This window comes from Lygodium microphyllum, chromosome 2, assembly GCF_053477565.2.
Source record: "Lygodium microphyllum isolate KBCC chromosome 2, Lygodium_microphyllum_v1.1.10, whole genome shotgun sequence".
Classification (NCBI taxonomy): domain Eukaryota; kingdom Viridiplantae; phylum Streptophyta; class Polypodiopsida; order Schizaeales; family Lygodiaceae; genus Lygodium; species Lygodium microphyllum.
This window is the reverse complement of record NC_141136.1, coordinates 99,400,277-99,416,890: the sequence shown is the minus strand read 5'-3', so window position 1 is coordinate 99,416,890 and position 16,614 is coordinate 99,400,277. Positions and strand designations below refer to the sequence as shown.

General features: G+C 41.7%; 1 protein-coding gene across 10 annotated transcripts in view; it reads left to right on the top strand.

The window, feature by feature from the left end:
• The first annotated feature begins 2,082 nt into the window (after positions 1-2,082).
• The window catches only part of LOC148040071 (tRNA N(3)-methylcytidine methyltransferase trm141-like), an 85,902-nt gene continuing 71,370 nt past the window's right edge, over positions 2,083-16,614 (top strand). For all 10 annotated transcript variants that reach the window (XM_087696575.1, XM_087696574.1, XM_087696573.1 and 7 more), the window contains exons 1-4: positions 2,083-2,348; positions 2,481-2,542; positions 2,632-2,688; positions 11,140-11,190. In XM_087696575.1, coding sequence (XP_087552701.1) covers positions 2,135-2,348; positions 2,481-2,542; positions 2,632-2,688; positions 11,140-11,190 — 384 coding nt within the window. In that variant the 5' untranslated portion in view covers positions 2,083-2,134. The remainder of the gene's footprint in view (positions 2,349-2,480; positions 2,543-2,631; positions 2,689-11,139; positions 11,191-16,614) is intronic.

The following is a 16,614-nucleotide window of genomic DNA, read 5'->3' as shown; positions in this document are numbered from 1 at the left end:
ACTGGTCTTTTCCACAGGGAATGTGCCGAAAACCATGGAGGTTTGTGGTGTGGTTCAACATGATGACATGATATTCGAGCATGAGGGTGAGGTGGAGCAAATATATTATGGTGGCAAAGATTTCTTTTAGGTTATCTTTGATAGCAACATAGAGGCAACACAAAGGGTGCTAGCACAAGGAATTTACTTTTTGGGTATGAATCTTGCATACATTATGCCTTGGCAACACATCAAGCCCAAAATGGATACTCTAAAAAAGGAATGACCCATATGGGTCAAAATCCCTAAGTTGTTAGCATATTTGTGGAACCTTTTGACTAACATTACTAGAGGGCTTGGGAAACTACTATACATCTCACCACTTGCAAGTCCACTCAAAAACTACATTTGTCTTATGTGGATACTCCAAAAACCAACCCTAAGTTGTCAGATATTGATGTCCTCTACACTAATGAGCTTGAATAGAAGCTCATATAGAGCAAATTTGCTAGGGCATTCTACCATTATGGACTTTGGCACTGACCTCAGGGCTCAATTGACAATAAGCTTTCACTAAAAGCATATAAGCAAAGACTTCAAAAGTATGAAAATTGTTGTTGTTGTTTTTTTGTAATTAGCCTTTCAACAGTTGTTATTGATGGGATCACTTTGCTTTTCACTCAAGGATGGAGCACCATAGAGCTGCTAATCAAACGAGCAATGGTTGGTGGAAACACCTAACATAACCAAAAGATGAGAAAAAGAAAGAGTGCCATTAATGGTTCATGGAACCAAATGTCATAAAATTGCATGGAACATCCATTGTCAACGGCCCTTGCTTATCACTCCAAAGGTTCCACCGACTCTAGTAGTAAAACACAACTATGAGCCAAGGCTTTTGATGTTGACTATTATTTAGTTGGGCTTATCTCTCGAGGGGCATCAACCTCCAAGACCTACTACAGATATGAACATTGATTTGAGCACACAATAATAGCTAACTTAGCAATGGTCTAGGCTTCTCTTTCCTGAACATCGACTACCTAATGTTCCTCAAACTTCAAAAAACTGCCATGCTCAGCTATGCAATTTGCCACTTCATCAAGTTCACATAAAATAATGGCTTCTCCATCACGACAATGCTTCCTTATTATACATTGCTATAAACTTGTCTTCTTGATACTACACAAAACATGTCGAACTCCTGCCATGAACCTTCACAACAATGAAGATGATGTTGTAGTCCACCACCCAAGAAAGGCCTTCCATGGAAAAGTAGCTTTGTAGTCCTCGACTTGGACATCACACAAAGTGTGACAACTACAATAGCTCCACCAATTGATGATTGTAGACTTGCTTATTGTCACTACTAACCACCTCTATAACTCGAGCTTACAATGTATGAAGATCATGCAACATGTCCACACAATCACCTTCCTCAATGTCCACCATAGATGTGCAAGATATACATTGGTTCCTCCAAAAACTCGTTGTTGGAAACATACTAGATGCCCCCCCCCCCCCCCCCCCCCCTCCCTCCCCCACAACACGTAGGCTCCCCCTCTAGCAAAACTCAATGATTCTCCTTAATCTTGCTGCATTCATTCGCCAAAATAGTGCGAGCTCATAATAGCCTTTCTCTAAGGCTATATTACCCTTATTTTTTTCAAAGCTATCTTACTCTTACATTGATTTTAATGTTTTTAAAAACATAAATAAATCACAAATAAAAATATTCGTTGAAAGTTTTTTTAAATCTTAAAAAAGCCATAGGCCTTGGGCACTCGTTTGTGCCCAACAATATTCAAATTGTTAGAGTATGCATTAACAGGGATCGACTTAACACCATTCTCCATCCAACGCCTTTCATGCTCCTTCCTCTTCATCCTGGGGTGATCTTGATGCTGATGGTGCCTTATTTAGGGTAGATAGAGCTTCTCGAGAAACGCATGGCATTGCCGCGCTTGTGGGTTTTGAATCTCGAACCTTTCCACAACTCACACACCCACCCAAGCAATTACAAGAATTGGAGTAAATATTCATCCATTGGGGAAGTGTATGCAAGGAATTATATAAGTCTATAGAGCTTTAAATGAGATCTTGGAATGTGAGTTGAGGAGTCCACCGGTGTTGTCCTAATGGCCCACTTCGCCCTATGGTTATGAGAGCGCCTGGTAAACATATGAACCCGAAGACAGGTCTGAGGAAGCTCGAAGCCAAGCGCGCGGTGCTGCGGTCTCTGAGAAGTCTCAGTAAAATGGCAGAAGATGCCCAATCTCCAGACCCAGAAGCAGTCGAGGCCAAGATGAAGAAGATGAACGTCCAAATATATCCTCCCCCCTCCGACCAGCTCCCCAAGTTTTGGCGCGGTCTCTGACCTCGACATGCTCCTCTTCTTCTTCTATCATTTGCAAACTCTGATTTCTTCGATCTGCTTATCTGCATTTGATGTGACTATAACAAAGCTTTTCTTCTTGCAATGATCACGCATCATATCACAGATAAGTACGAGAAGGATGCTCATAAATACTGGGACATCTTCTATAAACGAAACGGAGATAAGGTTTTTGATTGTGCATGAGCGAGCTTCTTCTTCCCTCTCTGGATGGATTTTGCTCGTATGCTCGGTGTAAGTTTCTTGTTCGTGTGTAGTTTTTCAAAGATCGTCACTACTTGGATAAGGAGTGGGGAGCCTACTTCGGCGCAACGGTAGCAATTCATATCACCTTAACTCTAATCTTCTGATTTCGGTAGTATTGTCAGGGTACTGCTGTCGTCTTGCTGTGAATGAATCTGCGACTCTCTTTGAATTGCAGAGTTGTAAGTTTGTTAACCATATAATTTACGAATCGCATTTTTCTCAGACCAAAGGATCATTCTAGTAATAAACCGAGAAAGGGACGATTCTATCCACGAAACCCTCTATGCACAACATATCCCAAGGCTAAGTACAAAATTAGCTTTCCAAAACAATGCCAAATGTGAAACAACAAAGGAAGACTTTACAAGGCCTGAATGAGTAGCCGATTGGGAGGTCTATAGTAATAGACCATGTATGACTCAAAATAAAAGAAAGTGCCAAGATCCTAGATCTTGAGAAAAGTGTCTCTCCTCCTCGTCGGAGTCTTTGAGTCACTTTGTAGCCTCTTCCACCTCCTGCAAAGAGTTTGCAAAATCTCTTTCCAAATCATGGAGAGAGTCTCTGCAGCTGATATATCCAAAGAACCTATGACCTATGGCCTGATTATATATAGTGGTTCAAATGGCATGACTACATTTGGTAGTCAAAATGGCATGGCTATATTTGGTAGTCTAATGATGATCTATACCAAAATTAGGCAAGCCCTTAGGCACCACAATACAAAGATGCTTTGGTAGAAGTAGTATTAATTAGCTAACAATGTCAACTAAAGAATAATGCTTTAGTAGATAATTAAAAGGAACGAAAATTTAGGTGCTCACATGTGAAGAGGATACCAAAGTGAGGTAATCATTGTTTCTCGATGCTTTTAGGGCAATCATTGCTTTATAATAAAAACTAGATTTACCCTAGTGATGTTCATCATCAAAGCAATCACTAGAAGTCCCATTTCTTGAAAACAACAAGAAATAGAGGGTTAAAGAGAGTTGCAACTGATCTCAGCCGCATAGCGGTCAATGAGATGACTTCAACACTCAAATGCGAGGGGAAAATGCTATAATTGAGAGTGGAACTAAGCAACCCCTGCATTAACTCAACATTGGCTGTGGCATCGTGAGCTCTCCATTGACAGATGTGACGAGGGTGAGCTAATCGAGGGTCTGGTATAGGCTCATTTGATACCAATAATGAGGTCCCAAAGTTCCTGAGATTCAAGCACTTGTTCGACCAAGTGGTGAAATGCGACTTGTTAAAACATGTCTTATGTATGAAGGCATTCTTGGCCATTGCAACACGAGTGGTATTGCTAGGAGATGGAGGTGTGTAATGGGGGTAGGGTGATTAGGGGGGATAGGGTGGGGGAGTAGAGTATACTTGGGAAGGAATTCCAAAGTGCCACCATGCATACGAGAAGTGTGCATAGTAGATCTAAATATGGGCAATGACGTATTGGGTATGGGCATGGTAACTACCTGTGGAGATCAAGGTGGAGGGATAGGGATATGGGGAACATAGGATGGAAATCTTGGTTTCCTGCGTAGGAGTGACCCAAGGGACATGTGATGAGAGTCCATAAGGAGAGGATGGATATCCTTGCATCTAAAGGTTGTGTGGGGGGTTTGTGAGTGTTCAAGTGTAGTGAGGGGGATATCTATCAGAGCCATTTCAGGGTGTAAGGATGTGGGAAAGTGGAGGTAAAGGGTGGCATTCCCCCTAACGATGCACCAAGAGGGGGAGTGAATGGAGGGTAGGTAGATGGTGGGATGGAGAAAGAGAAAGTGTTAGGAGGGGAGATGGAAAATCCAACCCCTAGCGTGCTTTGAGTGGAAGTGAAATGTAATCCTAGGTTTTTGGAATGAAGATGTGAGTAGATGAGAATGTGGAGAAGATAGTGGTGGGATGGGAGGGAGTTGAAAAGTGTGGTTTACTTGCTCAAATGAAACTTATGGCTGAGATATATTTGATGAAAGGTATCTACTTCAAGAGCCTCCTCTATTAAAGTTAATATATTGAAAATCATCTGGATCCTGCACAACAAAGGAAGAAATAGGAGAGGGTATCGACTTATATGACTCAAAAGGGTTATATAAACTTGACAGAAAGCTTGGTTGTGATGAAGGAGATGGATGGCCAGACGCACCGAATGTCGTGGTCCCTCCAAGATCAGAGAGAGAGTTAGTCTTACCAATTGGTCCAAACGTAGTAGTAGCACTTGTTGGAGGGATGTAAACTTGACTATACATGATGCACAAGTACTCCTCAAACTTTTCCTTGGTAAGATGACTAAAACTTGAAGAAGGAGAAGATAAAGGTAAAGGTGTGTCTACCTCCTTGTCAAGGCCGTAATGCCTTCTCAGAGCCTCTAATGATGGAGAAGCCTGATAGAGCGTCATAGGATCCCTAGAAGAAGGTGTTCGAGACAATACGAGTTAGAATCGATTTGCGTGCGAGTCTCGCACAAAGACTAGCCTTCACAATCCTTGTATGATACTCTTTAGAAGAGCATCGATAGTGATACCATGTGAAGATATACTATGGTTTGTACCGAGGAAATACAACATATATGACCAAAGCTGAAACATAGACTCAGATAGAGGCAAGCAAAACTCAAAACTCAATTACAGAGAGAAGAAACTCTGAAGTGAATGAATGCTGTAAGTGAATGTAAGTGTGTACAAAATGCCCAAGGACAGAGCAATGTAGTGTCAGAGAGTGATGTCTACCGGAGACGGATCCCAAGTGCTGTGACCACCAGTTGGAGTGTCGGAGAGAGGAAGACTATAATGCAGATCCCAATAGATGTTGGAGATAGCTACGGAAGATGGACGAGGAAGGTGGTGATACCAGAAGGCTGCAAACGTAGCTGAGTAGGAGACGGCTGAATGAGGAGTGTCGGCAGCTGCTGCGTGGAGTGGTGAAGGCCAAATGCAAGCAACAGAAGCTCGTTGGAAGATGTGGGAGATCATTGCCAATCGTCGCCTGGTGGAGTAGTGTTCAAATGCAAGCTGAAGGAGGCAGATTGTGTACTGGTGATGGTAGAAGAGTGCAAACGCAATAGGGAAGAGGGCGCCAATAGTGGGAGACAGCTAGTGAGGAAGGCGCTAGGCACTACAAAGGCTAATGGAGAAGCGGTGGCAATCGCAAAGGGTAGACTGCCGTGTGGGTGAAGGTTGATGGCTGAAATTTGCACTGAAAGAATGAGGTTGAATGGTGGGTAGTTTGCCTATTTATATATATTGAAGGGTGCTCCAAAAAATTAGGGTTTTGGAGAATCATTGAAACTCTCTTGAACCGTGTACCACATTTGCGTTTTTTATTGATTAAGCATGTTGTGGGGCTGTTTAAAGATGCTAATCAGCTATAAAGCATATTTTAGCGTAAGAGGGGGGGGAAGGCCAATGTGCTGAAATGTGTGGAATACCAAGAGGGGTAGGAACTTCCTCTTAACTTGGATGTCAATGCCAAAGAAGGAAGAGGAGCCTAAGGAAGTCAGTCTTCGTGTGATGGTGAGAACCATGTGGATGAAGATGATGAAGCACCCCTAGTGGAAGAGTAGGGATAGAAGGCACCGCCATGATAGCATCAAGAGAGATGCTACACGATCCATCACGGGAGGGGAAGCCTCCATGCTGGTAGAAGAGCAAAACTCCAAGTAGATGGAACCATGAAAGAAATGGCGGACAACTCCTGTCTCCAGTTTAGGAAGGATTGGTGTAAACTTGCATGTTAGTCCTACATTGAAATTCAAAACCTTGCAAAAGAGATCGAGATTTGCAAGCATAGAGATGAGTAGTGAGATGCTCCAAAAAAGCAAAATTGAAAATAAAGGAAAACAAAGCTAATGGCAATGCAATGAGTATGTAAGTATGCAGTAGAAGTCTAAAATGGAAAAGAATAAGTGTGTGGCTGCCATTGCGTGCATCGAGGTGGGGAAGTGGTCCTACAAGGTGCAATGGATGCTCAAGGAATGAATTGGTAAAGTACAGTAGGTGAGTCACTAGCAGACCAATGAGCTAATCCTTTAGGAGTAGTGAAAGATATAGGTTGTTGAGGCTGCCCGTGTGCCACATGTCTAGTAGCCATTGGGGCAGATGGAGTGGAGGGTGTGGCAGTGGGAAGTGTAGCCCCATTGGATTGGCTAGGCGGAGTGGAGGCAGTTGCAATAGTTTGTTGTGGTTTTCTAGGTGGAAGACCCTAGGCCTTGGTATGACACTTCTTGTCTACATAGCCTCTGGCAGTGTGTGCAAAACTTATTTTTCTTAGGAATTTGTTGCCAAGGGGTTGTGTATCTTTGGTTTTGTTGGAGAAAGGGGTGTTACCTTTGTTTTGGCTTGCCTTCGTATCTTGCGAGTTCTTGCCACTATTGGTTTTCCCTCTCAAAGAAGAGGCAATTAAACCTTGCCCCTTTGAGTAAGATTGTGTGGAGGCTTTTTTGTGGACTTGATTGTGCAGCTGTGCATAACACAAGAATTGACACTCAAACTTGTAGATGGTTGGCAATCTAGGTAGTGAGATAACGTGCTAGATAAAATGGAAGTATTTGTTGAGCAACTTGTCTAAGAAGCGTCATTTGACTTCAGGGAGCCAGTAGTAGCAAACTCGGCGACTAATCTCCAATATTTGGCCAACTTGACTTTCAGATCATCCCCTTTCTTAATGGAAAACTCCTAAAGCTCAAAATCGAGATTGATACGTCTAGTGTGATCTCATGCCACGTAGTGGTCAATGAGATGACTCCAACATTTAGATGCGAGGGGAAAATGCTGTAACTCGAAGTGGAATTTAGGAAGCAATCCCTTCATTAACTCAACATTGGCTGTGGCATTGTGGGCTCTCAATTGATGGATGTGATCACGGGGAGCTAATCGAGGGTTGGTACCAATGACAAGGTCCTAAAGACCTTGAGATTGGTGAAATTTGACCCATTAAAATAAGTCTTATCCATGAAGGCATTCTTGGCCATTGCAACAAGAGTGGTAGTGCTAGGAGGTAGAGAAGGTGTGTAATGGGGGTTGAGTGGATAGGCTAGGGGAGCGAAGTACATTGGGAAAGCACTTCCAGAGTGGCCACCATGCATATGAGAAGTGTGCAGAATGGTTCCAAATCTAGGCATGGGTGTATTGGGTATGGACATGGTAACTGCACGAGGAGTCTATGGTGGAGGGATAGGGACATGAGGAGCAGAGGAAATCCTTGCGTAGGAGTGACCCAAGGGATGTGTGATAACAGTCTATAACTCGAGGATAAATATCCCTATGTTTGAAAGGTCGTGTGGTGGGGGTGGGGGGGGGGGAGGGATATGTGGAAGGTACAATTTTAAAGAGCGGCATTCCCCCTAGCAATGCAACGTGAGATGTAGCGAATTGAGGGTAAATAGATGGCGGAATGGATAAAGTGCTAGGAGCAGAGATGGAAGATCCAACCCCTAGTATGTATTGAGCAGAAGTGAAATGTAATCCAAGGTTTTGGAATGAAGATGTGAGCAGATCAGAATGTGGAGAAGATCTTGGTGGGATGGGAGGGAGTTGAGAATTGCGGTTTACTTACTCAAATGAAATAGATGATAAAGATATACTTGAAGAGTATCTGCTTTGAGAGCCTCCTCTATTAAAGTTAACATATTGAAAATCATTCGCATCTTGCACAAGAGAAGAAAAAGGAGAGGGTCTTGGCTTATGTGACTCAAAAGGGCTATATGAACCTAACATAAGGCCTGGCTACGATGAAAGAGATGGATCGCCAGATGCGTCGAATGTCATGGTCCCTCTAAGATCAAAGAGGTGGCCAATCTTGTGAATTAGTCCCAACGTAGTAGCAGCACTTGTTGGAGGGGTGTAAATCAAATTGTACGTGATGCTCAAGTACTCCTCAAACTCTTCCTTTGTAAAATGACCAGAATGTGAAGAAGAAGATGGTAAAGGTGAAGGTGTGTCTACCTCCTCCTTGAGACCATAATACCTTCTTAGAGCCTCCAAGGATGGACTAGTAGGGCATCATAGGATCCTTAGAAGAAGGTGCTTGAGACATTATGAGTTAGAATCGAGTCTTGTGTGAGTCTTGCACAAAGACTAGCCTCCACAATCACCGTAGGATACTCTTTAGAAGAGCATTGGCTCTGATACCATGTGAAGATACGTGAGGGTTTGCAGTGAGGAAACACAACATGTACGACCGAGATTGAAACACAAAGACTCAGATAGTTACAACCAAAACTCAAATCCTAAACGCAAAACGCAAAACACAAACACAAACTCAAAACTCAAACATAGAGACAAACACAGAGAGAAGAAACTCTAAAGTGAATGAATGTTGTAAACGAATGTAAGAGTGTACAAAATGCCCAAGGGCAGAGCAGTGTAGTGTTGGAGAGTGACATCCACTGGAGATAGATCCCGAGTGGTGTGACTACGAGTCGGAGTGTGGAAGATGAGGAAAACGTCAAATGTTGATCACCAGAGGGTTTGAAGATTGAGGCGACAAGAGGAATCAGGCTTGAGGTAGTGGGCGGCAGCATAAAGTTGCAAACGGAGCAATGATGCAGCCTCCAGGAGGGTAGAGATGGTCGCTAGCTGTCGCTAGGTGGAGAAAAGGGTCAAACACAAATTGCAGAGGGAGGGCTGCTGTTTGTCACTTGATTGATGGGAGTTTTGAACATAGGCAAGAGGAGGTAGTATATGAGCTAGCGATGGCAGATGGGCCAAACGCAGCAAAGAAGTGAGAACCTGCACAAATGGGATGAGGCTGAATGGTGGGTAGCCTGTCTATTTATAGATGTTGAAGGGTGCCCCAAAACTTAGGGTTTTGGGGGACCACTGAAACTCTTGAACTGCGCACCAAATTTTTGTGTTTCTAATTATTTTTATTAATTAAGTGTGTTTTGGGGCTGTTTAGAGATGTTAATTATCTGTGAAGCGTGTTTTATGTCTGAATTCTCTAAGATTTAAATTTCAGACACCTGTCCAAGAAATTTGCAACAATAATCACTCAGCCGAGAGAGAGAGAGAGAGAGAGAGAGAGAGAGAGAGAGAGAGAGAGAGATTTCATGAAAAAATAGAATCTAAATTTCAGATAGACAAAAATAGCACATGGAAAAGATGAAAGAGAGGGGAAATTTGAAAATTAGTAAGAAAGGCCATACTCTTCAACTTTGGGACAGTTGATATCAAGGCTGAAAGTGAGTTGACCTGTTTCATAGTTTGTGATCAGGGTTTCCATGTTTTGGGGTAGGGAGAAGAGCTAGGGAAAACCTTCATGTATAAAATCATGAAGTATTTTTGGTGCCTTTTGCCAGGGGACAGCCTTTTTGTCAAAATTGTGATGTTTTTGGCTTTTACTAGTCCTCCCCTTTATTTCCCCCAAAATTATATGAAGTATGAAACGTGATTTCACACATTTGTTTTCATACATTTTTCACACATCTAATTGGCCAATCAGACGTGTTTGATAAAAACTATGGTGTTGTGGTAGGGAAAGTTTAGACATACTCAAGCACCCTTTTACAATGATGATAGTCCTATTGAAATGGAAGATGATACAAGGAGCTAATGATGAATGCAATGGCAAATCCTTTGAGTACCAAGAGAGGAAATTGTGCTCTCTCATTGTTGAAAGGTGGAAGGAGTAGTAAACTACCTCTCACCCCATCATGTTTATGCTGAAGGAGGGAGAAGAAGTGTTTGATGAAGAGTAAAGTAAATGTCTCAGCTAGAAACCAGTGAAATGAATGACTTTGTGCTATCCTTAAGGAAGGTTGTAACTCAGCATTTGGAGGGGAAGCTTGCTAGGTCTTGGCAATGTTAGTCCTTGGCTGAAATGCAAGATATAAGCATATGTACCCTGACAGATATGCATACCTCGACTTCAATGAAGATACTTGGTGCTTTAGTGAAAGGTTGAGAGATCCCACAAACAGAAGGTAGGCAAGGTTAAGATGTAAGAATAGTAAAAGGAGAAATGTGCAGTGGAAGGGAGAATACAAGCTTGAGTGAGCCCGGTGCAAATCAAAATATTAGTATTGGAAAACCAAGGCAAGATGTGCACGAGGACCAAAACCCAAGGGAGGAGCAGTGGACTAGTTAGACAAACTGTCCGGTGCCAAGAAGCAGGCCGGCCAAGGGGTTGTCCATAGGTTACTTGACCAATGGATCTCTATTGATCATTGGTAGTACCTTGTGGGGGTGGAGGATGAGCTGCAAGTAAAGACATCTTGCATCCAGCTTGTCCTTTGGCCCTTTGTTGGTGCCATCTCTGCATTTTGTTTGTAAAAGTCAAGCAGAGAGGTTGCTGAGCCTTGTATATTTATTGGCCATTATTTAGATGTATGTAGTTAGGTGCAAACCTGCAATCAACTTATTTTTTTCCATACGGAGTACATTCATGTGTAGTCAGCTTCCACACATGTGAATCATGATAGGGTCTAATGACTTGTTTGTTTTGATGTTATTCTAGCATCTAATGGTTTTCTTTTAACCATCATTATAATATTGCTTTATGTCATCTTGGTTTTCTTGTGACTGTAGGATAGCATTGATACACCAGCTGATCATTTGCACCATCTAAATGTTCTGGAGGTATTCCTTGGTGATATTTGTACTTAAAGGAGATTTAAAGTGTTGAGATGTGTTTTGGATTTCAATTGTTTATTCAAATTTCATGATAGCTATACAATCTGGAAATCATCGGATTTTTGAATTGGTGTTTCTTTATATGAGAACTCAGTTTTTCCATACAGGTGACTTGCATTCACATGCATGTTTTTGCATCAGCCAAAAGTGCTATGACTCTGAAGCCCAGTCCAAAGCCTAAACCATAATAAAGCCATTGAGAATGATCTTCGCAACACCTTTCAAGGTCCACCATGCAACTTTGAGCCCAATATGCCATATTATGGGTACTGACATATCTTTGATGTTTCTAATGCCTTATAGGCTTCTCTGTTTCTGACATGCTTATAGCCAAATTCATAGCCTCAGCAACTGCTCCGATGTTCCAAGCGTGCACCCTTAGCACTCTGAAGAATTCAGTCCAATTGAAAGTACATCTTCTATGCTTCCCCTTTTCCAAATAGTTTAGTCAAGAAACTTTCAGCAAAATCATCTATATCAAACCCCTTCCTCTACAGTTTCAGAGTATGTGGATGTGAAAGACATTCACATGACTATCTTGCAAGTTCTCTCAATTTATTACTATTCACAGGTGCTTGCTTATTCCACCTAGCCTTGTGTGGCCAACTAGGAACAATCTTCTACACCAATGGGCTGCTTGGTTGGAAACAAGGGTTTGAATTGGCACATTTGTGAATCACCATATAAGGATAAACTTGCAAAGTGTGTTAGAAATTCAGCCAATATCTGGGAACTTTTTGTATGTGGGGTGGAGGGTGGTAGATGACCAACATCATTACTGGAATGCCTTTTCTGTCATGTTTTGACTCCCTTCTCCCCCAGGTAAGGGGAGCCTTTTATTCATCTGTCACATTTCTTTACTCAAAAATCCAATAGCACATTAGGCATGTGTATGCAAACAAGGGCTTAATTTCCCTTTGACATTGAAGGGCCATTTTCTCCTTCAGGTTAATAACTGAATGTGTGCCATTATGGCAACATAGTTCTTTTTGTAGTTTACTTTTTGCCCTTTCTTTCTTTTGCAATCTATCCAAAGCATGTGGCTCTTGCATGTCTGATCAACACTTCTGTCAACATTGCCTGTTCGTAGAGCTCTTGGACAATACACATTTAGAACCTACGCTTAAAGAGATTTTCAATGATGAGGCACACGAGGGAGTGGCATAAGATGTTGGGAATAAAGGGCCACCATGCCTTTTATATGTGCATAGGTGTGAATGCACCCTAGAACTTGTACTTTCATATATCTATCTCAAAAAACCTAAACGAGGTACACTCTATTGTACCCACACATCGTGCATCTCTCTACGCTGCTCGCATTTTTCTATCTGCCATCGCCATTGCTGACCATTGCACCTCAGTTGCGTAGTACTCACTTCATCCATGGCCTAGACGGCCATAGTCCCTCTAAGAAGTTGGCCACGAAGAGGATCCTTCGTGTAAGTAGTTAGCAAATTGAGGTCTCTTTGGTTAACAGAATTAACCAGGCAAATCAATCCACCAACTAAGAATGACCATGCACCACCACCCATAGAATCAAGAAAGAGCTCTCAATGTGGTAAGTTTCCTCGTGTAAAGTCAAAGCGGCAGGCTCCACTCTTGGTGGTCATGCCGGTATTAGAGTGTTGGTTATCATGAGCACGCTTCCCAAAGTCCGTTCGAGTTGTGTTAGCTTGTCCCACGTGAAGAAAACAGTAGGTCGTCTTCAGTGCTGGTTAGAGACAATCATTCAGGTTAGGTTGCAGGTCACATAGGTCACCAGGAGTAGTCTGCAGGTCACACAAGTCACACAGGTCACCAGGAGCAGTGCGCAAAGTCATGCAGATCAGGTGCAGGTCGCACGTCGCAGGTCACGGGGCAGGTCAGGCGAGAGTTTATAGGTCAGCGCAGGTCATGGCAGCAGTCAGGCGACTCAGGCAAAAGCTCCCAGGTCAGTGCAAGACAGAGGACAGGCTGTTCCAGGTCATGTGGTAGTTCACGATTTTTCTTCGGTAAAAATCACGCCTATTATTCTCAAAGATTCATCTCTTGGCATATTTTGCAGGCTATCACACGCATCTAAGCACACAATTGAAGAATCTCAGAGATTGTGCATGCATTTGCTCCCAGAATTTGGGGCTTCTGATATATGCACGGCGATTTTGCTTGGCTGAGTAAAATTTGTGAAATTTGCACACATTTGGGTCTCAGAAATTGGGGCTTTTCATGTATTTGTGGAAATGGCACAGTGATGAGTACAATTTCCTGAAATTTTGACACATTAATCCCCTTGCAATTTGGGGCTTTTGCAAAATTTGCAAAATTTGTGTCAAATTGGGTCTTAACATGCACTTGTAGTACAATTTCTATGCCAATTCAGCACATTGGACCTTGGGCAAATTTAGGGCTTTTGCAAAATTTGTTAAATTTTGGCAAAATTGGATTATGGAATCTACTTGGGAGTTATGTTTGATGCAATTTGAGCAGTTTGAGTAGAGAAATTTTGGGACTTTTGACCATGTGGGTCAAATTTTGCCCATGGATGCATTTGGACTAGAAATTGCAGCTAAAATTTGGGACTTTCTCATGCAATTTGATGTATTAGCCTGTGGCACAGCCACAATTACTTGTGGTGTGCTGTAGCACACATTTTGTGACTCTGAAAATTGATTTTGCAAATCTGAATTTTTTTCAGTTACTTGGTTTTTCATCGGTGGTTGGTACTTATTTTGTATCTTGGTCATTTGTGTGACAGTTGGGCTTACATTTTGTTGACTTTTAAGTCATTTTTGGGCTGTAAATTATGGCTGGCAGTAGTGATAGCAACAATCTTTTGCACATTAAGAAGCTTGAGAGTGCACACAAATTTTCTATATGGCAGAAGCAATGCTGTAATGTCTTGATGCAAAAGAAATAGGTGAAGCCCATAAAGACAAAAGGGATAAAACCAGCAACCATGGATCAAAATGAGTGGGATGAGTCAGATGAGCTTGCATGCTCTACTATAGAGCTTTTAATGCCAAGCACTCTGCTATTTCACATAGAGAAATTGAATTCCGCTTATGATATTTGGCAAAGGCTTGAGGAGTTATATGCTCGAAAAAGTACAGCAAGCAAGATTTATTGGTTGAAGAAATTAATGGACCTTCGTATGAAGGAAGGTACAACTATGTTTCTACATTTGAATGAGTTTAACTCTATTTTCAGCTAGTCGATTACTTTGGAGTTCAATATTGATGAAGAGTTCAAGGCAACATTTTTGCTATGCACTTTGCTTGAAAGTTGGGACACTTTTTTAGGACAGCAATGAGTAACTCCAATGCCATGCTGTTATATTTAGATGTGGAGAGTTCTTTAGTAGTAGACAAAATAATTCAACAAGTAAGTCTTCCAATGCATTGCATACTAGAGGTAGATTCCAACAGAAGGGCAAGTTTGAAAACAAAGCACGCAGCAAGTCTTGTGGAAAACATGTAGAGTGCCATCATTGTGGTAAGAAAGGGCACTTCAAGCAGGATTGCTTGAAGTGGAAGAAAGAAAAGGGCAAGGGCGAAAGTACTGATGATAGCAAAGATGAGAAAACGGACATCCAATATACAAAGAAGAGCAGTTTGAAGATAGATGTAGTCAATGTAGTTAGATACGAAAGTGACAGTGGCAGTGATGTACTCTTTGCTTCTTCCTTTAGTGCACAATCATTGATTGTAGATTCTGATGGTGACATGCACACTTGGATTCTTGATTCAGGTGCCTCATTTCATGTGACACCACATTGTGAGTGGCTTTTTGACTATAGTGGTGGTAGACATGGTGTTATCCACCTGGGGGACAACTATGCATGTGACATTGTAAGGATTAACAGTGCGTAGTTGACATTTCAGTATGGTTCAGTGCTCACCTTTCAAAATGTGAGGCATGTATCCTAGCTCAAGAAGAGCTTGATAAGCGCAAGGCAACTAGATGATGAAGGCTATCACGCCACTTTTGGGGATGGCAAATGGAAGATATGTAAGGGATCTAGGATTGTTGCTAAAGGCTCTAAGAGTGACACTCTATATCCATTACATGTATCTAGTGTGTGTGACTATGTTGTCACTAAAATTGAGTAGCCAAGTGTCTTTGTGGCATGGCTGGTTGGGACACATGAGTCATTGGAATGAAAGTGCTTTCTTGTTTGGGTTATTTGCCGTGTTTGAGATATGCTGATTTTGACCATTATGATCATTATACATTTGGTAAGCATGCTCAAAGGTCATTTAAAATGTCTCTTTTGTTAAAGTCATCACCCTTAGAGTTGGTACATCAGATGTATGTGAGATGTTAGGGTTATCTCTAGGAAGAAAGAAATATTTTATTACGTTTATTGATGATGCCATACGCAAAGTATGGGTTTATTCAATCCGTCGTAAAGATGAGGCATTAGATAAGTTTAAAAAATTTATTGCACTTGTTGAAAACATGACCAGTAAGATATTAAAGTGTCTTTGCTCTGATAATGAGCGGGAATATGTGTAAAAAACCTTTTAAGTCTTTTGTGACATTAAAGGGATAAAGAGAGAGCTCATTGCTCCTTATAATCCTCCCCAAAATGGTGTTTTAGAGCATATGAATAGGACTATTGAAAAGAAGGTTTGTACCATGTTGTCTCATGCTATGTTACCCCATGAATTTTGGGTAGAGGTTGTTACGATTGTTGTACACTTGATAAATTGGTTAGTGAAGAGGTCTTTGGGGAGGAGAGTCCCTTAAGAAGTGTGGTCAAGCAAGCCACCTTCATATGCACACTTGAGAGTGTTTGGCTACAAGGCATTTGTGCATATATGCAAGAAACAACACATCAAATTGGAGCCAAAGTCTTGTAAATGTATTTTCCTAAGATATGGTGATGAGGGTGAAATGGGGTATAGATTATGGGACCCGAAAAAGGAAAATTGTATGCAGCAATGACATCATCTTTTAAGAAGATAGCATGCATAAACAACCCAAAACGATTGAGGAAGTCAAAAGGGTTCTGTTCCGAGAAGAGATACTTGTAGGATAGCAAAGAGTGCTTGCTGTACAATTGTGAATAAGTATTTATGTGTATTTTTTGCATGTGTTAGTGTGTTTGTGTTTTATATGTGTGTGTGTGTGTTTTGATCTCAACTGACCAAAATCTTGCAGATCTACTCATAAAAGTCTCTGAGCGGAGCATGTTGCCTTCCTTAGGAAGCAAGAAAATGTGCTATTAGAACAGTTAGAACAACATGTTGAACCTTTTGAATAGCAAGCTATTAATGCAGATTTGAGTATACATGATGTACTTGTGACTTTCATCAGCTCCAGCTAGTCTGTTGAGCATGAGCACTCTCTTCTAATCAATTTTTCTGAGTAATATAATCAGCCACATTT